General features: G+C 51.4%; 1 protein-coding gene and 1 long non-coding RNA gene across 2 annotated transcripts; one reads left to right on the plus strand and one right to left on the minus strand.

The window, feature by feature from the left end:
- Positions 1-1,147: 1,147 nt before the first annotated feature.
- Positions 1,148-8,611, minus strand: LOC114225764 (keratin, type II cuticular Hb5). The gene is made up of 9 exons (XM_028125514.2): positions 8,192-8,611; positions 6,012-6,220; positions 5,358-5,418; positions 5,124-5,219; positions 4,296-4,460; positions 3,909-4,034; positions 3,296-3,516; positions 2,519-2,550; positions 1,148-2,100 (listed from the first exon to the last, which is right to left on the minus strand). The coding sequence occupies exons 1-9, from the start codon at positions 8,609-8,611 to the stop codon at positions 1,907-1,909; spliced, it is 1,524 nt and encodes a 507-aa protein (XP_027981315.1). The 3' UTR covers positions 1,148-1,906.
- LOC114225768 (uncharacterized) lies at positions 5,139-14,868 on the plus strand. Its single transcript, XR_003612625.1, has 3 exons — positions 5,139-5,201; positions 11,536-11,723; positions 14,203-14,868. It is a non-coding gene; the product is annotated as an uncharacterized LOC114225768 (long non-coding RNA).
- Positions 14,869-23,829: the final 8,961 nt, after the last annotated feature.

Consider the following 23,829-nt stretch of genomic DNA (forward strand, 5'->3'; position numbering starts at 1 on the left):
GAGGGTGGCAGGTGGGAAATTTAGAGCAGGCCTGCCTAGTGGCAGCCAGAAAACCTCAAACAGCAGTAGCTGAAGCACTCAGAAGAGGCCAGCCACCGCTCCCCACCCCAAGGGAGCTGCAACCCTTTGGGCCTGAAGTGAGGATTCATCAGAACACAGAGAACCTTAACTTCTCCTCTCAGGGAAAGGCTGGGGGATGGGGCAGCACAGGGGGCGGGCAGGTGGATGTCCGCCTAGAATGGTGATAGCAGGTCTGTTCTCCTAATGGAGAAATGGAGGGGAGCCCAACAGGGCTGATGTCTACTTCTCCTGCTCTACTGCTGTCTGAGCTCACCCAACCATCCCAGGCCTGATATGGCCTGGAGCCCCATCCTGGGTGTTGGCTGCGGCGGGGGGGGGGAGGGGGGGTGGTCAGAGCCAGGAGGAGATATTTCCTGCGCTCAAGGAATTTCCAGCTTGATCCAGGCTCCAGACACACCCGGTGACATCCCTGGCCCTGAGCCACCAAGTCAGAAGCAGAGATCCTCAGGGTTGGAGACAGTGTGGGGCAGGGGTAGGGGGACTGTGCATGTGGGAGGGAGGGTAGGTAGGGAGAGCAGAGAGAGCACTGGGTAAAGGCAAATGGGAGGAGAGGCGTGGGATGGCTTATGTGTCTGTGTGGGATGGTCCTGGGTGGCTTAGAGGGTGGGCTTGTCTCCATGGGGTGGAGCCCGCATCTTGGAAGATCGGCACTGGGTAGGGAGTGGTTGCACAGGGCAAGGAGCTGGTGGGGAAAGGGGAGACGGAGGGAGCCGGTGCTTGGCATCAGGAGCACAGGCACATGCTGGGAACTGGTTTGAACCAGGGGGTAGCAGGTGAGAGCGATGAATTTGGGGTGGGATTTTTGGCTGCTGGGGGCGGGTGGGGGCGGGGAGCAAAGTATCATGGGCAGGGAGCTGGAGCTGTGGTCTAGGCCTAACTGGACTGAGGAGGGCTGAGCTGGAATCAGGCTATGGCAGTGGACGAGAAGAGGCACAATCACTGGAGGGTTAGGGAAACACCGCCAGGGTCTAGAAAGTGTTGGCCAGCAGGGAATGGGGCCGAGGGTCATGCCCCTCAGGCATGTGGGAAGGGGTGGAGACACGGTCATTCACAAGACCACATACCCTTGCATCGAAGCAGCATTTATTGAAACACAGACAGACAACCCAGAAGGCAAGGCACCCACAGACAGTCATAACAAGAGGGAGACTCAGGAAGTGGCCTAGCCTTCTCCATCCCACGGGCTCGCATTGGACACACCCCTCCTGCACCCGCAGGGGGAGATCTGGAGCAACCTTGGAGTTTCCTTTGAAATGTATAAAGGTGCAATGAATAGCAAGACCTGTCCCAAGTCAAAAGGATTCCCCCCTATAATGGGCCCCTCGACTGGGAGGTCACATGAGGAGTTTGGCTGGGACAGGTTAACCCAAAGAAGGCAGTCAGTCAGAGAGAGAGAAGCAAAACACAAACAAGAATAACCCTGGGGCCAGTGCTTCCTGCAGAACTCCCAGCCAGGAGGGAGGGAGGAGGACTTCCTTTCAGACTCTCAGTCTGTGGGAGACCTGGCCGGAGATCAGGCTCACTCCTTGTCTTGGGGAAGGCCAAGCTCCCGTGATGTCCAGCCACCCTGGGTGACCGGTAGTGTCCCAGAGAGCTTGGAGAATGATACGAACTGGCCATGGGTCTCTTGGAGTCAAGCCGGAGTTAGGGGGAGGGCTGGGAATGCCTCTCTAACTGAAGCCCAGAGGAGAACCAGGAAACAACTCCCTAGAATGAGAAGGTGCAAGAGTACGGCCGAGGGTCTTTCCCTCTGTAGGAACACATGGAAGATTCCAGAAGCAAGCACACGATTTCCATTCACACACCCTTCCGTGCTCTGGGGATTCTAGGCGAAGCGGACGGACCGGCTGCTCCCGCAGCTGAAGCTGGACGAGCGGGGCTGGCAGGGGCCACAGGAGTCAGGGGCCATCACCGTGATGCTGCCTCCCGTGGCCACGGGGCCAGAGGCAATCTGGCGCCCTGGGGTGGTGCTGCACGTGAGGCCCCCACAGGCGACTCCGCCGCGGGAGCTGCTGACACCTACAGGGGGAGAGAGGGGACACAGGGTGGGTGGCCTGCCCTGATCTCCCCAACGTTGTGATAGGCCCCAAGGGGCTTTCCCCTAGCAGGAGCTTCCTCCTCCGGAAAGGGGTTTAGTGGTTAAAAACTCAGGCTCCATTCCTCCCAGCATCTCAGACCTCTAGGGGACTGGGATAGGAAGGAAGTGAGGACCCTCCCCCCCCCCAGAGGCAAATCGCTGGCCCCCTTTTCTTGGCATGCAGTTCCCGTTGCCACCAGTGGAGGGCGCTCAACACCGCTGTCCCTAACCCCATCAATGCTCCCCAGTGAGGAGCCAGGGGAGGAGGAAAGGCCCCCTCGCGATGGGAAGCATTCTGGGTTTAGCTTTGCCCATCAACAAAGCCATTTTTTGGGGGGTGTTGTTTAAGCAGACACTTACAGACATTCACGGAGCCCACACCTTCACACAGCCTGTGGGGAAAGAAAGATCCGTTAGCTCTGGACAGGGAGCCGGGTTCCTTGAAGCAGGTGGTTGCTTAGGGACAGAGAGGGCCCTTCCTTGTAGAGCTCCTCGCCCCGAGATGCGGGTGGGGGGGCGCCCCAAGGTCTGTGTTGCACGATCACCTTCTTTTTCTAACCGTTCTCTGACCATGGAGAGAAAGCCTCCTGATTTTAAGCCGAGGTGGCGTGCTGCTGAACTCCAGCCAATCTGAGTTACCCCGCTCCCTGGGTAGCACCGGTCAGGCTCAGGGAAAGGAGAGTCAGCAGTGTGCAGCTGTGTGTGTGGAGGGGCTCCGTGCCAGGGAGGAGCCAGTGCATACGGAGCGCACTGTCCTTATGGGGCACGAGCCAGTGTGGCAGGCCAAGCCTCCCCGAGGGAGCTACTGAAAGAAAGTGCGTTCGAGAGGCACGTCGCTGGGGCACACGTTGAGCCTCTTGCACTTATTAACTGAGGCCACGAGAAAGTCACCGCACGCTGAGCCGTATTTCCTCATGTTTGGGTGTGAAAAATGAGACTTACCTCACTGGATTGTGAGGATTAATAGTGAGCACTCAGCACAGGCCAAACACACAAGTATTTGATAAATTATGACTATCATTGAAGCTTAGCCTGTGCTAGCAGTGCGTAGAGATGTAGCTCACACTTGGGCTCAGGGAAACACACTCCCAGGGGACCAGGGCCTCCTAAACCTAGAGAGATGCTCCTTAGCCCCACCTGTGCTCCTCGCCCTCCAGCAGCCGCCTGTAGGTGGCGATCTCGATGTCCAGGCCCAGCTTGGAGTTCATCACCTCCTGGTACTCCTTCAGCAGGCAAGCCATGTCCTGCTTGGCCTTCTGCAGGGCGGCCTCCAGCTCCGCCAGCTTGCAGCGGGCATCAGTCAGGGCCGCCTCGCCCTGCTGCTCAGCCTCGGCCACAGCGGCCTCCAGCTTGGCCCGCTATGAGGAAGGGGATGTGAGAGCGAGGATGAGAAGGAGAAGGCACAGCTTGGCTCACCTGAGCTCCTGGAACTGGGCCAGCAAGAGGGGGCTCCAGAGAGAAGCTAGGTCAACTAAATAGGACCAGGTATTTAATGAGACCTTGAATATGAGGGAGGAGATGGGGGCTTTCACCATCTCTCCTTGCTGGTTGCTGCAGGGTGGCCAAGAAGACTGACATCGGTGATATGGTACATCCCACTTCGAGGGCTGTGTGATTTGGTTGGGTCCCTGCTTCCCCACAGGCACACTCTGAAGACTGATTGGGGCCAGGCCTTTGCCCTCCTGGGGGCAAAGTCCCTGGTGCTGCAGTCTGCCTGAGCTGGGCATTCAAACTCCTCCTTCTACCCTACCTGACACTTGGCATTCTCGATCTCAGCGGTCAGTCTCTGGATCATGCGGTTGAGCTCATTGATCTCCTCCTTGGTGCGGCGCAGGGTCTCCCCGTGCCGGATCACCGTGGCCTTCATCTCCTCACACTGGGGGGAAGCAGAGATGCTCCTGAGGCTCAGATTGCAGTTTCCCACCCACTCAGACACCACAGATGATTGGTAGGTTGTACAGTGCTCAGCCTGTGCAACTATAAATGGCAGCCCTGCTCTACCACCCAAACTGAGAGATGTCTGTCCTCTTACCATCCTTAATAATCAAAATCCCCAGACAAAAGAGGCTTTCTTAAATATATACCTGGCTTCCCTCCCACTGCCATGTTTAGGAGGCAGGTGTCCTATGCCCCTCACCTTGCTGCGGTACCAGGACTCAGCCTCAGCCCGGCTGCGGCTGGCGATGTCGTCGTACTGAGCCTTGATCTCAGCCACAACACAGTCCATGTTCAGGTCCCGGCTGTTGTCCATCTTGACGATGACTGAGGTGTCTGAGATGTGGGCGTGGAGGACCTGGAGCTCCTGGGGGCCAACAGCCAATGCATTTGGGTCTGGTGCCTGATCTGGGCACCCTTAGGGGCAGTGTCCCCTCCCTGGAGGGGGCGCTGGTCATCATATTACATGACCCCGGCTCCACCTGCTCCCCTTCCCCCTTCGCTCACACACAGGTACATCATAATACAAGAAAGCCAGAAGGGGCCCCTGACTGAACAGGCGGGAAGACTGAAAGCCATGCTGGGTTTTCTCCAAGTCACCTAGCCAGGGAGCTGGGGTTTGAATGCCGGGACTAGTGATTTGTCCATTAATTGAGACCCCCCCCTCTAACCAGAGACTCCCCTTGACCTGCACCCTCAGATACACACTCTCATACCCAGGTACAGACTAACACGCCCCCAGACCAGAACACGCACACACTGCAACACACACAGGCACTCACAGACGTGGAGAACCACACCCACGCTCCACAGTCCTCAGACACACACTCCAGGCTCTCCCCGGGCACATACGTATGTGTGTCTATCACAGTCATGGCACATGGCCCTCTTGCAGGTGTGTGCATGTTCTCTCATGCTTACATCACACACACGGGGCAAACATGTACACATAGCGCACTCCCTCCCCTCTTGCTCAGGTCCTCCCGCCTCCCCTCTCCCTGCCCTGGCTGGCCAGCAGGGGGCCCCTCACCTCATCATAGAGGCGCTTCAGGAAGCTAGACTCCTCCACCAGCGCCTCCACATTGGCCTCCAGGTCTGATTTCCGCAGGTAGGCGCAGTCCACGTCCTGGCGGTAAGGGAAGAGGAGGGCGTGTGTGTGTGTGTGGCGGGGGGAGGCGTCTGTGGTCAGCGTGGTGACTGTGCCCCCACTGAAGGTGTCCGGATGGGTGCCCCTCCCTTCCTGCCCCATGAGCAGCCCCCTCACCTTCTTCAGAACCACGAACTCGTTCTCTGCCGTGGCTCTCAGAGCTACCTCCTCTTCATACCTGGGTTGGGGGGAGAGAGGGGCCGCAGCTGAGGGTTGGGAGCTTGGACACCATCCCAGCTTCTGGGCCAGATCTCCCAGCGGTCCAAAGGGATGGAGTCCCTGCGATTCTTAACTTATCCTCTCCATGGTCTAGTTTGTACGTTATTCTTGGGCTAGCGCTTGTCCCAGCCTGGCTTAGGCCACCCCAGTCCTGCTGCTGCCTCTGGGCTGAGTTAAGCGAATGCACACTCCGTTCCCCAAAACGAAATTCCTCTGTGCATCCCAGATCCAAAGAGAACCAGTGCCCTGGGCAGCAAGAACACAGAGCGAGCATCATAAAGTGAGCTGAGATGGGTAGGACCACAGAGAGCTATAGAACTCTACTGGATTTTTCTCTCCTCACTCCCCGTGAAAGCAGCTCTAAGACCCACTGGGGCTCCAAGGGAGAGAGTGGGGCCAAAGAATCTAAGACACTTAGGCCCGGCCCTAGACAACCCTTCGGGTTCCAGGCAGCCCCTGCTCCTAGACAGGCAGGAATCTTCAGCTGCTTCAAGAAGGTTGAGGGCGGTGCCTTCCCATGCTCCCGTGTGCCCCCAGTCTGGCCGCACTCACTTCTTCTTGTAGCCCTCCAGCACCTCCTGCACGTGGTTGAGCTCCGAGGCCAGCCTCCCGCTGTCGGCCTCCACGCACTCGGCCTCCCGCCTCAGCGTCTCGATGTAGCCATTGAACAGGGGCTCCATGTTGCTCTCACAGCAGCGCTGGTTCTGGTAGAACTGCCACTTGGTCTCCAGCAGCTTGTTCTGCTGCTCCAGGAAGCGCACCTGCGTTCAGGGTGTGAGGATGAGACTTGGGGGTGGGGGGATCCCTGGAGGTGCCTGGTCCCCCAGAGCCCTCTCCACCCTGGATGCTCACTGAGCAGCCAGGGCCCACCGAGGGCCGAGCATGGGGCTGAGGGTCTGTGATGTGAGAGGCCTTGCTCCCAGCCCCCCAGGGGGCAGTGTGGCTGTGGGGGAAGTGCCCCGAGCTTGAGGCCAGAGGTCTGGTTCAAGTCCAGTTCTGCCACTCGGAGCGGGCAAGTTGTCTAACCTTTGGATGCTTGGTCTTCTCATTTCTAAACTGGAGATGAAAATAGTGCCTCCCTTAGAGTTTTAAAGATTGAACAATACATGGAAAATGCTTAGAGCATCCCTGACACATGGTCAATGCTCAACTAATTTGTGACTATAATTAGCAGTTCCTCATTTATTAATCCATGGGACACTTACTGAAACCTTACTGTGTGGTACGAGGGCCCCATGCTAAGATACATACACATCTATCTATTTCTACAGCTGACTCTTGAACAATGCGGTGTGAGGGGCACTGATGCTTCCTCCCATCCCCACCCCCACCCCGTGCAGTTGAAAACTGGCTTATTAACTTTGGACTCCCCCAAAACTTAACTGCTAATAGCCTATTGTTGACCAGAAGCCTCATTGATACATACATTTTGTATGTTCTACGTATTAAATATTGTATTTGTACAACAAAGTAGGCTAGAGAAAATATGTTAATAAGAAAATCATAAGGAAGAGAAAATACATTTATAGTACTATATTTATCACAAAAAATACTTGTAGATGTGGATTTGCTCATCTCCAGCCCATGTTGTTCAAGGGTCAACTGTGTATCTCTACCTCTATCCATCTGTCTCTGCTCACGTATCAGTCCCATTCAGTTCTCACAGCCCTCCAGGTGGGCGGCAGTATCATTCCCCTCATAGTACAGATGGGGAAACTGAGATGACTAGCTCATTGTCACACAAATGGTGAGAGTTGGGGTCTGATGTCCCCTGAGTCCCCTTCACCTGCCCACCATGGTATGTCTAAGCAGCTCATCTAAACTCAGCTTCAATTTGATAGTAAAAAAATGGAAATACTAATGTCTCCCCCGTCGGGTCATTTTGAGGATGAACCAAGCTCACTAAAGAGAAAATGGTAACAAAACTCCTGACCCCAAACCCAGAGCCCAGTCCTATCTGTTCTGCCAGCGTGAGGCCTCGTGGACCCACAGGGAGGGCAGTGGGGGCTTGGGAGGCAGCCCCACAGTGTGGGGGTCTCCATACTCTGCATCCGTGGGCTTCCTTCCCCCAGCCTGGCTGCCCCTCTTCCCCATTCCCAGCCCTCTGTCCACGAAGGTGGTTGTGCTAGTCCTGGTTGGTTTACTGTCACACCTCCTGTCACACTATTGTCCTGGGAGAATCATGCTGACAGCCAGCATTCATTGAGCATTTACTGTGTGCAGCAGTTTTCAAGCATGAATCCATCCATGCTCGCAACATGCATACAAGGCGGGTTCTGTTCTCCAGACAAGTGACATGCCCAAGGTCTCACGGTGCCCAGGGGCAGAGCAAAGATAGGGAGGCAGCATGGCTCCGAGCCGAGCCCGCCCACTTCCCTGAGCTGCCTGGCTCGGAGCCGTGTGCCTTTTACTCGCCCCATTATCTCCCACTCTCGTAGCTCCCAGTGCCCAATCCAGTTTTCCAGGGGCACCTCTGATATTCCTGTGTTGTCTTGTCTCCTGAAGCACACACACCCTTTAGACCAACGGACTCCATTTCTGGACCACATGGGGCCCTCTGTGCACTTGGCTGGAATTAAAAGATGGACACTGATCCTCTGCCTATGTTGGCCTGCGTTTCTCTCCCTCTGCTGTCTCAAACCTGGCTCCATGCTGTCTCCCCAACACACCGGAACCTTCCCGAGGGGAGGGCCAGCCGGGGCCTTCTCTGGACCATCCCAGGCCTCACTGACCTTGTCGATGAAGGCAGCGAACCTGTTGTTCAGGCACTTGATCTGCTCCTTCTCCTCGTGCTTCACGCACTGCGCATTGGGGTCGATCTCCAGGTTGAGGGGCGTGAGGAGGCTCTCGTTGACCGACACGCTGGTGATGCAGGGCGGGCTGGGCCCGCACACGCCGCCGGAGCGGTAGCCGAAGCTGCGGCCGCAGGAGCCGGCGCGGAAGCCGCCCACGGCCATGCGAGGCCCGCAGGAGCCCAGGTTGGAGAGGCTCCGGCTGCCGAAGCCGGTCAGCCCCCGGTAGCAGGACACCCCTCGGTAGGGGGCGGCGCTGATGCAGCAGCGGTTGCCAGTTTTGGGGGCCACAGCCGAGCAGGAGCTGAAGGTCCTGGTGACCCCACATCCTGAGCTGATCCTGTAGGAGCGGCAGGACATCGTGCGGGTCTGAGCAGAGGCTGAGCGCGGCGGGAGTAAGTTCGGGCTTCAGGTGCGCTGCTTAGGATCCTCTGGCCTCTCTGATCCTCCCTGGTCCTTTTATTGCTGGGGAGAGCTGGGGTTGGCTGCATTAAAGGAGTGAAAAGCCATTTTATGTTGTTTATTGGCTTGGGGAGTTTGCCAGCAACTCCCCCAAGACTCGTCTTAAAGGTGAGCTCAGCGGCGACTTAGGGCCTCCGTAAAAGTATTGAAGATGTTATTAGGGACACTGTGTTTGCACTTTTCATCTTCAAAGCTCGTTTACATACATTAAGCAATTAATTTTCTCGCAGTCTCCCTGTAAGGATGGCCCCAACCCACACCCGGAGACGGATTTGAACTCCACAACAGTCTGAGGTGGCTGGGGTTGGGGTAGAGGCTGGGTTGCTGTCTCAAGCGGGAAGGTCTAGGGTCCCAGGTTGGGCGAGACCCTGGGAGCACATTATCTCTGACCTCCCGGCTCCATACAGGACATACTCTCAAGTAAGTCATTGTGTTTCAGGGGCTGATGGATCGGGCAAGTCCAAACCCACCCAGGCACCATGGCCTGGAAGGTGGTTCAGGTCCGTGGGAACATTTTGACCATGCTTCCTGCAGGACAGAGGGCTGGAGCACATGGGCTCTTAGAACCTTCTGGCTACCAGCCCAGAGGTTCTGTTTCAGAGCTTCCATTTCTCATCCAGCAAAATTGCAAACCACTCAACTCTCAGTGGCCACAATAATGGCTTTACTTGTGGGTAATGGGGAGCCTCCCCTTTAGCCACTTTCTCCCACTGGGCTGCAAGGATGGAAGAACCCAATCCTGGGATAACCTGGCTGTTGTGAACTTGCTCTGGGCATTTTCTCTGGGCTTTTTAAGAAGAAACAGGTTGTTTGTCTCTCTTCCTTCCAAGATCACCAACCAGAGGAGGGGCGCATCCTATTCACCAGCCCCAAAACTGCCACCCCTAGAGGAACATTTAGAGACGGGGGCAGGAAAGTGGCTTTTTCTTGTCTGAGGATGCTGTGATTTCTGGCTCTGGGGGCTCTGGGAGCCTGGCTCCTTGTAATGTCCCTGCTTCCCTATGTATCCTGGAGCCACTTATTAGGATAATGATTGCTGTTCTTTTAATGGTCGTTGCGCACAAAGCTGGGGGATGTGGTCTCTGCCCCCAGGGAGGCTAACCAGGCACCTGAGGTATTAGGAACTTCGACAAGGGAAGAAGAGCAGATGAGCGGCCTCTGAGGGTGACAACCCCTTTGGGGAGCCTCCCAGAACCAAGCACTGGTGCTGTGGGGCCGCGGCCTGATGTTCTGCCCTGGTTCTGCCCTCACCTCTATGGCTGGGCCCCCTGCAGCTCTTCACCAAGTACCAGGCTGATTGGTTTCTATCTCCACATTCCACACGTGTTCTTCCAAGGGGGGCAGAGAGACTTTGGGCGGCTGACGGGGAGGAGCAGGAGGCCTCACCAGCTGGCCCCGCATGATCTTCAGATCACAGCCAAGCTGGGCAGTGGAATCGAAGTTGGAGGACCTGGTTCAAGGGCCCGCTTGGATGCTTCCTGGCTGTGTGGCTCTGGGGACGCTCTTAGCTCTCTGAACTTTTGTATGCTTGTGTGGAATTCATCCTTACCTTCCAGGGTTGTTGGGAGGATTATGTGGATAATACAGAAGCGTGTGCTTTGGGGACCAGAACACTCTGTGTAAAGGAAAGGGATTCTTGCTTCCTGTCAGAAACACCTCTACCACACCCTGCACCCCTCACCCAGCAGGGAGTGGGTGTACTCCCTGCCCCACCCTGGTCTTCACATCCTCTGCACATTTATGACTTCTTTACCCTTTCAAGGCTGCTTTTAATGTTTCCTTTAACCTGATTTCACTAGTATAAAAATTTGGGGTGGAGTCTGGGGGTGGAGAGAGGAGGCTAGGGAGTGCAGGGGTTGGTTTCCCAGCACCCACTCTTTAGAGGGGGTCTTGTTGGCCTGGTGCCTTGGACGGTGAGCTCCTGACTGCCTGTTGTGTGGACCTGGTGCTGGTGTGTGGGGGACCAAAAAGGATTTGGGCCCTTTGAACATGGCAGGGGGAGGGGAACGGGTGAGCATGGGAGGTAGATGGGTGGGCCCTCTGCTCAGCCAGCTGGGAAAGCCCACACACCTCCTCTTCTCAGCTCCCATCAGACTCTGCTCTCCTTCAGCTTGTTGAAAAGGATGGAGCTAGATCTGTTTCTGCCTCTCCTTGGGGGCAGGAGGGAGTGGAGGCTTTTTCCCAGAGAGAGGCTCCTGAGTCAGTTCCCCATGCCTCCAACACACACACACACACGCACACACACACACACACACACACACACACACACACACACACACACCCTCCCAAAACTTTACCTTGAATTGGGCTTGGGCTTGGGCACTGAGGGTGGGGAAGAGGGTGCTGGGGGACTCAGGAGACTTGGGGGAACAAGGGCTTGAGTGGGCAGGAGTGAGGCCCCCAGCCTGGCACGGGGGTGTGCTCATGGGTGCTGGGTGAAGTTTGCATCACTGCAGATGGCAGCTGAGCCCAGGGCTAGTGGTGACTGCTCAGGAAGCCTGTCTGCATGGTGCTTTGGATCGGAGGGGCTGGGCTGGAGAGGGAGGCTAAGTCTTCATGAGGTTGTTCCCAGGTTGTGCAGGACAAGTGAGAAACTTAAAGACCGGGCCAGTCTGACACAGCTGCTCTGGAGGGTCTGTGTAGACACATGGGAACTGGGCCTTTGCTGTCTAGTTCTACCCAAGAAAGGGACAGAGAGCCCATAGCCCCATGCCTGGCTCTACTCCTTACCCACCATCTCTGCTCATGGGACCAACTCTCAGGTGGGAGACTGACCTCCCTTCACCGGCCTCCTCCTCATTTACTGCCTCTGTGCCCTACAGGTTCCCTGCACCGCTCTCCCTACGCCCAAGCCTCCTGTCTGGGCACACCTTTGCCTGGAATGTTCCTGAATGGCTGGCCACCTCCTCCAGGAAGGCTTTGTGAACTAGTCAGAGGGAGGCTGTGATTTCTCCTCCTTTGTGTCAGCTGCTCAAGCAGCTCATAAAATACCCTTTCTGGGGCTTCCCAGGTAACTCCAATGACCTCCTTCCACACCCTCTTGTCTCGGGTGCTGTCATCCATCACCCCCTTTGGTCCTGTGCCCTCCTGCCCCCAGATCTTTTGAAGGCCACACCCAGTGTTGGGAACATGCGCTTAAGAACCCACGTCCCTCTTGCAATGATGTACAATGCTCCCAAGAGGGCACTTCGTCCAGGAAGCCTTCAAGAGCTGATTGAATGAGAGAGACTCTTTTTTTTTCTTTTTTAAGATTTATTTATTTATTTGAGAGAGAGCGAGCAAGCAGGAGGAGGGGCAGAGGGAGAGGGGGAGAGAGAATCCCAAGCAGACTCCGTGCTCAACGTGGAGCCCTATGTGGGACTCCATCTCATGACCTGAGATGAAATCAAGAGTTGGATGCTTAACCCACTGAGCCCCCCAGGTGCCCCAGAGTGAGAGAGAATCTTTACCCCACCGTGGAGACCCAGGCAACTGCCATGGCTCCATCTGACTCTGCCCCAGTCTTGGTTGCCATCTCCTGGGGTTTCCCCAGGGACCTATCACCCACACACCTCCCCACAGATGGGCCATCCTCCCCCAATGTGCTACCCATGGGACGCTTGCTGGGGCACAGCTGCTCTTCCCCCAGCCCAGGGCTCACTATCTCCCTTCCCTTCTGATCTCTCTACTCTGCTTAAAATCCCCCTTCCTTAAAAAAGGAAGCCTTTCTGGATTTGTCCAGAGATAAAGGAGTGCTCACCACCTTCCCATCCTCCTCTGTCTGCTCTTACAGCTGCCTGCTGGCTCTTGCAGTTTTTTATTTGTATCTGTCTGGGCTCTCGTGGACTGTCTCTCTATCCTTCCTGGCTGGCTGGTTCTCCGGAATCAACCCTGATGGACTCCGCGTGGACAAGCCCCGTCCTGAGCAGGGCCTTGGGGGCTGCCCAAACCCAGCTCACTCAAGTTGGGCAGTGCCCAAGATCAGAAGATCTGCTGATCTTCTCCACGCTTCTTAATTTTTGAATCTACACCACCTCCTGGTGCTGGGACACAGCTCTTTAAGGGTCTCCTAGCCCTGTGACACTTTCTTTGGCTTTCATAAAACTTGGGCATGACTCATGACCCTGTGTGAGAGGAGTGAGGTCTGAGCAACAGGGAGGAGCTGGGTGAGCCACTGGGCTATCCCCCAGTGCATCTAGGGCAGGGCCCCTTTGCAGTCAGCCAAGCTGCTCCCTGGCCCGCCCACCTCTCCTCTCACGGGCTGCCCCACCAGCAACTGCAAGAGGCTCTAGGGTTTCTCCCTGAACCTACCCACGCACCTTCCTGCAAGCAGCTTCCCCTGGTGGCTTTGCTGTTGTCTGTGGGCGCTCTGGGTCCAAGCAGTGGATCAGTTAATACAGGGCCTCCAATTTCAGAACTGTACCTTAGTAATGTTTTGGAAGCTTTTAGTTCCTATCTTTTTTAGCACTAGGACCGTTTCCCTGAATCTCAGGAGGAAAACGGCTACCTAAACTGGCCTCCCACTGCGCTTTGGACACACCTGCAACACTCCTAACTCAGGGCCTTTGCACTGGCTGTCCCTTTTGCTAGAATGCTCTTCCCTCCCCCACCCGGCTGGCTCCATTGCTGCCTGTGGATCTTTTCTCACCTTCAAATAGGCTCCCTGACTCTTCTTTTTAAAATGGCAATCTGGCCTCCCATTCCCAGGGCATTCTTCAATGGATCTATCTTGCTCTGATCTTTTTCTTTTCTAATACACTCTATAATTGACTTATTTCTTTATTGATTATTGTCAGTCTTTCCTCTTTCCCCCATGAAACCAAACCAAAAGGAAACAAAACTCCATGGGGGCAGGGATTCTGTCTGTCTTGTTCATTGATGGTTCCCAAGCACTTAGGACAGCACTGGGAATATAGGAAGTGCTTAGTAAATATTTGTTTGTGACTGCATGTGAAAGTGAATGGAAATCTTGGACAGTTTCGATATTCGATGTTGGCAGAAAATGGCAACTTGTGGGAAGACCTGGCCCAGGCCCCGAGGAGCACACCCAGTTTGGAGCCCTGGGGACTCAGGGCCCACCACAGCTTTTTCCTGTGTGAGGGTGGGGGTTTGCTGAGCACCTGTGGGACCAAAGCCTGACAGAAACCCAGAACGGTGGAAACAGGGCTCTGTTGGGCCTGGTGAGACAGAGCGTTTCTCTTTCAAAATTGCTATTCATTGTTACAGTGTTTGTGTCCTAATCACAGTTTTGGAGGGAAAAAATTGTTTTAGGGGCGCCTGGGTGGCTCAGTGGGTTAAGCGCTGCCTTCAGCTCAGGTCGTGATCCCAGGGTCCTGGGATCGAGCCCTGCATCGGGCTCCCTGCTCAGCGGAGAGCCTGCTGCTCCCTCTCGCTCTGCCTGCCACTCTGCTTACTTGTGCTCTCTCTCTCTGTCAAATAAATAAATGAAAGCTTTAAAAAAATTGTTTTAAAAGACTCATCAGTCCGAGTACTTTGAAAATCCCATGTAGGACCTCCTGGGAAGCTGGCGGCCAGCAGAGGGCAGCAGATCCCCACCGCTGGCCAGGGAGGCCGAGCCCCCGGGTGCAAGAGCCCCAGACGCCAGGAGCTGCCTGCCTGCCTACCTGCCTGTGGCTCAGAGCTCGGGACTCTGGAGGAAGATGCCAGAAACAGTCTGCTGACACTTCAGCATCCACCCGTGTTTGCTACTGGACGGGCTGAGCTGCCGAACACAGCTTCTCTCCATTAGCCATAAAACGAGAACCACGGCTGCCACCATGACCAAAACAATAGCAGACATTTGCTATGCCCCCAACTGTGCCCCGGGCTGGGTGCTGAGCACCTCGGTTGTGTCCCTGTGTGTCATCTCCACAGCGACTCCTTGAAGTAGGGATGATTTTCCCACTTGACAGGCAAGAAGCTTATTGAGATGAAGAGACATAAGAACACGGGGGTGACCAACATGGGTTCTGGAGTCCGGATGCCGCTGCTTCCACCACTCAGCCTCTCTGGGCCTTGGTTTTGTCACCTGTCAAGTAATAATAAAGGAGGCTTAAGAGGGAATAATAATAAAAGTACCTACCACATACGGTCATTGAGAGAAGCAAGTGAGCTAAAGCATGAAACATCGCTGCCTGACTGCTGACCTCCCGTCGCACGGCTAGTAAGTTTAGGCCCTGGGGTCTGACGGGGCTCTGCCCACACTGGAGCCCATGGGTTTGAACCCCGTGTCGTTGCTGGGGGTGGGTCTCTGGGGGGACTATCGACCTCTTAACAATATAGAATCTTCCAGTTCCGGAAGAGAGTCTTCTCTGTTTGTCTTCTTTGATTTCTTTCATTGTTGTTTGTGGTTTTCAGCTCCTGGATCCTTCCCATACTTTGTGAAGGCTTACACCGAAGCATTTCATTTTTGGGGTGTTACTGTAAATGATATGTAGAGCATGTTATTTATTTATTTATTTTAAAGATTTATTTATTTATTATTTGACAGGGAGAGAGAACAAGCAGGGGAGGAGCAGGCAGAGGGAGAGGGAGAAGCAGGTTCCCCACTGAGCAGGGCCTGACGTGGGGCTCGATCCCAGCACCCTGGAATCATGACCTGAGCCTAAGACAGACGCCCAACTGACTGAGCCACCCAGGTGCCCCGGGCCTGACTTTTCTTTTTTTTTTTTTTTTGCTGTTGTTGTGAGATTTAAAACTACACATTCAATTCCTTTAGTAGACCTACAGCCGTTCGGGTAGGACTGGTTACACAATTTATGGGGCTCAGTGTGAAACAAAAATGCAGGGCCTGTTGTTTAAAATTAAGAATTTCAAGAATTTTCAAAAATTTCACATTTCAAGATTTTAATGACAGTAGTCAGTGAACCACGTGTGGGGCATTCTTTGGTGTTGGACCCTGTGTGATTTTGCACAGGACACACACTAAGAGTTCTGGTCACAATTCTGATGTGTGTGTGTGTGGGAGCAATTTCCCACACCAACAAGCAATTCTTGGATAGCTGCTGGATGTCCGGCAATTCGGTTCAATTCTGACATTATCTGCCTGGAGATAGCATCAGATTCCATGAATTAAGGCTTCAGTCCTATAGCACCCCTCCGTGTCACCCCTATTCCCACTTTAGATGCCAGATGGACTTCTGAGCAACAGCTATAGATTAGAGCTTCCAGCGACCCTCTCTCTGGATCCTATCTGTTGGCTACAGCAGCTTACAGAACTCAGAGAAACGTTTTACTTACTAGATTACTGGTTTATTATAAAAGGATGTAACCCAGGAACAGCCAGATGGAAAAGATGCATGAGGCCAGGTGTGGGGAAGGGTGCGGAGCTTCCAGGCCCTCCCTAGACACACCACTCTCCTCACATGTCCGTGTGTTCACTAGCCCGGAAGCTCTCTGAGCCCAGTCTTTTTTTTTAAATATTTTTTATTAATTTATTTGACACAGAAGGAGAGAGAGAGACAGAGAGCAAGCACAAGCAGGGGGAATGGCAGGCAGGGGAGAAGCAGGCTCCCTGCTGAGCAGGGAGCCCGATGTGGGGCTGGAGCCCGATGTGGGGCTGGAGCCCGATGTGGGGCTCGATCCCAGGACCCTGGGATCAGGGCCTGAGCCTAAGGCAGCCACTTAACTGACTGAGCCACCCAGGCGCCCCTCCTTTTAGGTTTTGCTGGAGGCTTCAGTATGTAGTCATGATTGATCCATTCAACCTCCAGCACCAGCCACCCCCCCCAGGGGAGGTTCCAACCCTCTAATCACTGGTTGGGTCCCTGGGCATCTAGCCTCTCTCTTTAGGTACAGTCTAAAAGTCAACTTATTAACATAACAAAAGACAACTTTATCATTCTCCTCCCTTAGGAAATTCCAAGGGTTTTAGAACCCTCGTGCCTGGAAGGGGATGAAAACTACGTATCTATTTCTGATTACAAATCACAATATCACACATGCCCATGAAGCCGGCCCTGTATTTGGGTTATTTTTTCTTGAATGAGCTTTGGTAATTTGTGGTTTTCAAGGAATTAGTCCATTTCCTCTAAGTTCCCAGATTTCTCGGCATAAAGCCGTTTGTAATATTCCTTTATTAACCTTTCAATATCTGCAGTGTCTGTAGAGATGTCCCTCTTTCACCCCCGCTGGTGCTAATTTTTGCCTTCTCTTTCCCCGCCCCTTGTTCAGTTTGTCTAGAGGTTTACCCATTTTATCATTCTTCTGAAAGAACCAGTTTTCAGTTGTATTACTTTGTCTTTCTGTTTTTCAATTCCATTGTTTTCTGCTCTTTTCTTTACCATCTCCTTTCTTCTCTTTACTTTGTGTTTACTTTGCTATTCTTTTCCTAGTTTCTTTCTTCTTTTTTTGAGAGAGAGAGAGGTTGGAGGGGGAGGGGCAGAAGGAGAGAGAGAGAATCCCAAGTAGGCTCCATGCCCAGAGAGGATCCTGACGCTGAGCTTAATCTCACAACCCTGAGATCAATACCTGAGCCGAAACGAAGAGTCAGACACTTAATCAACTGAGACACCCAGGCACCCCTGTTTTCCTGGTGTCTTAAGAGGGAAGCTTAAATAATTGATTTGAGACCTTCCTTCTATTCTAACTTAAGTATTCAATGTGATAAATTTCCCTCTAAGCACTGCATTAGCTGCATCCTAAAATTTTGATATGCTGTATTCTCATTTTCACTCAGTTAAAATATTTTCTAACTTTTCTTGTGACTTCCTCTTTGATCTGTTTGTTATTTAGAAGTATGTTGCTTGGGATATTCGCCAGATATTGTTCTGATACTGATTTATAACTTAATAACACTATGGTCAGAGAACATGCTTTGTATGGGGTTGAGTTTTTTAAACTTGTTGAGATTTGTTTTATGGCCCAAAAATGGCCTGTTTTGGTGAATGTTCCCTGTTGTCACTTGAGAAGAACATGTATTTTTCTGTTTTATGGGTGGAATGTCCTACAAATGTCATTTGTCAGGCTGAGTGATAGTGTTGTTTAGGTCTTCTGTGTTCCTATTGATTTTCTGTCTACTTGTTCTGTTGATTACTGAGAAAGAAGTGTTTAAATCAAGTATGATTGTGGATTTGCCCATGTTGCCTTTCAGTTCTATCACTTTGTGCTTCATGTATTTTGAAGCTCTGTTGTTAGGTGCATACATATGTAGAATTGTTATGTCTTCTTGTTGAATTGACCCTTTTAACCATATAATATCTCTTTACTGCTGGCAGTATTCCTTGTTCTTAAATCTAATTTGTCTAATATTAATACAATCATTCCAACTTTCTTTTGATTATAGTTTTTATGATATACCTGTTTCTATCATTTTGACTTATCTATATCTTTATATCTAAAGTGGATATTTTGTAGACAATGTATATTTGAGTTTTTTAAATCTAATCTGACAATCTCTGCCATTTAATTTGGACCATTTACATTATGTGTGATTATTAATATGGTTTTATTTAGAGCTACCATCTTATTATTTGTTTTGTTTTTGTTCCTTCTGATTTTTGTTTCTTTGGTACCCCTTTCCTGTCTTTTTTGGATTATTTGAACATTAAAAAATATTCCTTTCAATTTATTTATTAACTTTTGATTATATCTCTTTGTATTATGTTTTTAGTGGCTATGCTAGAGATTACAGTGTACATAATCTAATATTTCACAGTCTACCTAGTAGAGTTAATATTTTGTCACTTCATGTAAAATGTTATAGTTGTCGTAGATACTCATCTACATACATTGAAACCCTGCCAGACAATGTTATAATTTTTGTTTTTAATAGTCAGCTACATGCTTTAAAGAATATGAGAGAAGGAAAATAGTCTTATATTTATTCAGTATTTACCATTTCTGTTGCTCTTCCTTTATTCCTGAAGTTCTATGTTTCTTTCTGGTATCACTTTCTTTCATTCTGAAGAACTTCTGCCTTAATTTTAGAGTAGGTCTGCAGATGGCGAATTCCCTTAGTTTTCTTTCATTTGTCTCGTCCCCCTCCCCCTCCAATTCTTAAGGATACTTTTGCTGGCTATAGAATTCTGGATTGACAATCCTCCCCTTCCCCCCAGTACTTTAAAGAGGTTGTTCACTTTCTTCAGCCTTTTATAGTTTCTTCTTTTTAATGATTTTATTTATTTATCTGAGAGAGAAAGAGTGCATGAGCATGAGTGGGTGGGGGGCAGAGGGAGAGGGAGAAGCAGGCCCCCTGCTGAGCAGGGAGCCCAATGCAGGGCCTGATCCCAGGACCCTAAGATCATGACCTGAGCCGAAGGCAGATGCTTAACTGACTGAGCCACCCAGGTGCCCCCAGCCTTTTATAATTTCTGATGAGAAATCTGTGGTATACATATACATAACGTGCCATTTTTTCTCTAGCTATACATAATGTATCATTTTTCTCTGAAGTATTTTTTCAATATTTTCTTTTCTCTTTATTCTTCAGATTGCATAATTTCCATTGATCTATCTTCAAGTTATTGACTTTCTTTTGTCCCTTCCTTTTTGCTATGGAGCCCATCAATTACTTTTAAATTTTAAATGTAGTATTTTTTTAGTTCTAAAATTTCTATTTCGTTCTGTTTTTATAGTTTCTGTTATCTGCTGAGAATTCCTACCTTTTAATTCACTTCAAATGCGTTTACCTTTATCTTATGGAACATCATTATAATAGTGATTTAAAATCTTTGTGTGATAATTCCAACATCTGTATCATCTTGAGATTAGCATCTGTTGATTTTCTTTACCTTTGAAAATTGGTCACATTTTCCTGGTTTCTTGATGTCAAAATAATTTTAGATTGTATCTTGGACATTTTAAATATTATGATGTGTAGACTCTTGGTCCTACTAAAATCTTCTGAAGAATTTTCTGTTTTGTTTTGTTTGTTTAATAGGGAATCTGCCTAATTAGGTTCAGACTGAAAGTTCTTCATCTGTGGGAAACTTAGTTCAATTGCAATTTTCAAGCCTTCTTTGCTTGCGGATTTGTGTCTGTCCTGTGTCTATCCACTTAGGGTGTGTCTGAAATGTGGGCAGTGACTTAAATGTTACTTCAGTTCTCAAAGCTTTGGCATGCTATTTGGGTCTGTCATGCATGTGTAGCTCAAGGGAGAGCCCGGGACTTGTACATGTGTGGATTTACACACAGAGGAATCTGCTCCTCCAGTTTTTCTCTCTCACCCTTTCCCCTGTAGAAGGGGTCTCTTTTCCTGTCTCCTCCTGCCGGAAAGATCAGGTTTGTCTTGGAATTTCTGCTGCCATGCCATGGCTGCTGCATAGCTTCATGACTGGGATCTGCTCTCAGGGCAAAGCCATGAAAGAAAAGAGAAAAACATGAGGACTCCCCCTCCATATTTCCTGCACACAGGGGCCCCTTTCCTCTGGTTAGAAAGATGGGATTTCTATTAGAGTTCTAGTTGATCATGTTGATGGCTCACAGCCTTACCATGGGGACCTGCCATGTGAGCAGAGGGAAAAGAAATACATGGTTGCTTCTTCAAGCTTTGTCTTCCTCCCATGATCTACCAGCTTTTATTTACTTTTTAGAGTCCTCTAATTGTTGTGCTGGATTTTATCCAGAGTTTTTAGTTTAGTTGTAATCAGTGGGAGAGATAGGCCATAATAGGTTTACTCCATCATGGATGCAACTGGGAGTCAACTTAGTCTTAACAGGATCACCCTGGCTGCTTTTTGGAAATATGCTGAGGGAGGGTGAGAGGAGAAGTAGAGGGTCCAGATAGGAGGCTATTGCAGTAATCCAGGCAAGAGTGGTGGTGGTTTGGACCTCAGTGGTAGTCAGAGAGGTGGTGAGAGGTGGTTGGATTCTAGATATTATTTGAAGGTCAAGCTGACAAGATTACTGATGGATTAAATATGGGGCTATGAGATAGAGAGAGGGTTTGAAGATGATTCTAAAGTGTTTTTTGGCTTAAGCGACTGAATGGATATGCCCTTAATATGGAAGAAGCAGCATGGAGAGGGAAGAAGGAAGGTGAAGAGTTTGTTTCTGGACATGTTTAGTTTGAGATGCCCATTAGCTACACAAATGGAGACGTCAATGATTTGTGTCTGTATATATGTGCCTGTAGTTAATGGAAGGTCTGGGCTGGAGATACAAACTCAGGAGTCATTGACATATGGATGACTTTTAAAGCCATAACACTGATTGGTTGAGATCACCTATGGGGTAAGACAGAGAGAGAAGAGAAGAAACTAGTGACTGGAGCCTGAGGAGTCCCAGTATTGGCTTGCTGTCTCACCCTAGAGGTTGGAAGTGATGCTGTCCAAGTGGCATGTGTCAGTTAAGGTCCAGTCAGGGGATAATAGAACGCAGCAAATGAACAGAGGAAGTTTAATATAGATAACACTGGGGATGGAGTCATGAAAGATTGACTAGTAAGAAGTCCAGAGAACTCTAAAGAGTACGGAATGACAGATATAAGGGACAGTCCTTACCTCTAGGGCTCCAAGGAAAAGCCATGACTGAGGCCCCAGTCTCACTCACTGGACAAGGCACAGCACTGCTCACTGGATTCCAGAGAAGTCACTGTGGTGCTGCACCAGTGGAACTTGCTGGAAATCTCCCATCCAGAGCTTACCAGAAATCCACCCTCTAGTGTGCTGGGGAAAACTTTTCATGAAGAGGTGTCTGCTGGAGGCACTTGCTATGAGATTGCCCAGGAAGGATGCTGGGAAGCTCCTGGCTGCTGGGTGCTGCTGCGAGCGTTGTGGGGGCCTGATATTATAGAAGTTGTCTGTGCTGCAGGAATCTGACGGCAGAGAAACTGCTGGGAGAACTCAATGGAAGGAAAGTCCTACTCGTGCAATGTCTCTCCATCGTCCCTGGAAATGCCTGCTGATGAGGCTTAATTAGCACCGTGCCAGCTAGCAAAGGAAAATATCCAGAGGATCAGATCCGTTTTCACAGGGGAGGCAATAAGGGTGAATTTGGAACTAAGGCAATAAATTAATAACCAGCACAGGGTAGATGTAAGTCTGGCTGAGGAGAGGCACCAAGGCCAGACGGGGGCTGCCTTGATGTTGCTGCCACCTGAGGGGTGTGTGTGACTTCACACATGGCAGATGAGGTGGCTAGTGTGGAGCTCCTGGAAGCAGGAGGGCAGGGGGCTGGTGAGTCCAGGGTCAGGCAGGCTTCATGCTGTGAGCGGAGCAACCTGTAAGTTCTCAGGTTGCTGACTGAGCAAGGCAGAATCCATAAAGATGAAAGGTGTGCTTCTTGCTCTAGGAGGAGGACTCTCGAGGTGAGGCAGAGCAGCAAACAGTCCCTGTGTGAGACGTGTGCCCTGTTGGAGCAGTACCCCGGGTGCTGGTCACGAGCACACCCCTTGGCTGTCTCCTGCCCCTCTCTGAGCTATCACCTGTAGGCTATGTTATATTCAGCCCCAGCGGGATCCCCAAACTGGGCACGCTCTCTGCAACCTCTTGGTTTTTGCACACCTTGTTTCCTCTGATTGGAGCACTCCCTCCTTCTTCGTATGGCTAATTCATCACCCTTCATGTCTCCGCTGTGACATGACATCCTCCAGGAAGCTTTTGATGATGCTTCAAGTCTAGGTTGGGCCTCTCCTCTGTGCATTGTAACATCAATTCCACTCTTAACACAGCACTGAGCATATCAAGATGTAAGTGCTTGTCTACCTGTCCATTTGTCAGCCTGGGATGTAGGCTCTTGGACGGCAAGGACCAAGTCTTGTTCATTGCTGTTTTCCCAGCATCATGCCTGGCAGGTAGTAAGCATTTCACAAGTGTCTGTTGGGTGAACGAATAAAAGATGAGAGGCCAGAGTAGGGTGCACGGAGGGATGGCATGGGGTGGAAATGTATGGGCAGATCACTCAGGGCTTGTATGCCATGTTAGGAAGTTTGGGTTCTTCTGGAAGGCAATGGAGAGCCACTGATGTCCATAAGTAGGGGAGAGCCATGATCAGTTTTCTGTGTGAGGCCTTTCTAACAATATCATGGTGAGTGAGCTGGATGGAAACAAGTGTGAGGGCAGAGGGATGAGTATCCTGCAGTGGTCCCAGAGGAAGTGGGGCTGGGGAAGGACCTGGGGAACAGGGGCAAGAGTGTGTCTTGGTCAGGAGGTGTAGGGCAACACCTGGAGAGGAGTGGGCTGCCGCGCACTTGTTCTCAGGGCCTTTGCTGCATTTCTCCTCTCCCCCACTGAGCTGCGAGCTCCTGCAGGGAAAGGCCTGAGCCCTCTTTCCCCTCTGCCTCCCCTGTGCCCAGAACAGCAGCCTCTGCCCTTGGCAGGTCCCTGGGGGGGGGTGGTTGGACTGGTGGGCTGGTGGAGTCTAGGAGGCAATCTCTCCCATTGGCAGTGTGATCCAGAAGGAGTAGCCAGAGTCCTAGTGATGTTAGCTTCGCAAGTTTATTGAAAACCCAGCAATGCAAAGAACAGTACCAAGAGGCACCCCCCCACACCCAGACCTCCCTGGAGCTTGCAGACATAAACCCCCTGCAGCGGACAGGGTTGGGTCTCCTTCACACCACCACAGGGGCAGATCCATGAAGCAGAGCAGAGCTCATGCTCCATCGGCACCCCCCCAACCTCGTGCACCCACATGCACATTAAACCAACAACACAGGAAGAGAAGCATTGAGGACATTTGCCACTTGGAGAAGAACCATCTCAGGGGACTTAGGGATCCCTTGGGCTATCAAGGACTATGGATCCTTTCAGGTGAGGAAGAGAAGGAAAGAAGCTTCTCTTGCCAGGGAAAGGAAGAAGGAAGCAAAGGGCAGTGGGCTAAAGATGCTTGCAGTGTGGACGTCAGCTCCCCATTCTCCAAATTAATCCAAAGCTATGGATGGCAATGGTGCCCAAGCACCTTCTTTTTGGCTTTCGACTGTTACTTTTCTCCCTAGTGCTCTGATTTGTGTAACTGTAAGGAATATGCCTTTCTTCAGGCTGTTCAACCGAATGGTGAAGAGGGATCCCAAAGAGCAGAAATGTGGAGTCAGGGAGAAACCAGTCTACTGGGGCTGCAGACAGAGCATCTAGGTGGTGAAAAAAATCCCCCGAGGACAGGGGCCAGGCAGATCAATCCCTGGGAAGAGCAGAGTTGCCTTCCCGGCAGTTGGGGTAGCTGGAGCCCCCTCTGGCACAAAGTCCAGACACCTGTGGGACAGA

The sequence above is a fragment of the Eumetopias jubatus genome, unplaced genomic scaffold, assembly GCF_037043125.1.
Source record: "Eumetopias jubatus isolate StellerSeaLion01/CBP00866 unplaced genomic scaffold, mEumJub1_p1.0 scaffold_8, whole genome shotgun sequence".
NCBI lineage: Eukaryota > Metazoa > Chordata > Mammalia > Carnivora > Otariidae > Eumetopias > Eumetopias jubatus.

What these genes read in the sequence shown, in the direction of transcription:
- LOC114225764 (XM_028125514.2), bottom strand. Translation starts at nt 8,611, where the DNA reads ATGTCCTGCCGCTCCTACAGGATCAGCTCAGGATGTGGGGTCACCAGG. An exon ending in TCGCTGCCTTCATCGACAAG is followed by an intron (nt 6,221 to 8,191) that starts GTCAGTGAGGCC and finishes CCCTGAACGCAG; the next exon opens with GTGCGCTTCCTGGAGCAGCA. An exon ending in TCGAGAATGCCAAGTGTCAG is followed by an intron (nt 3,517 to 3,908) that starts GTAGGGTAGAAG and finishes CCTTCCTCATAG; the next exon opens with CGGGCCAAGCTGGAGGCCGC.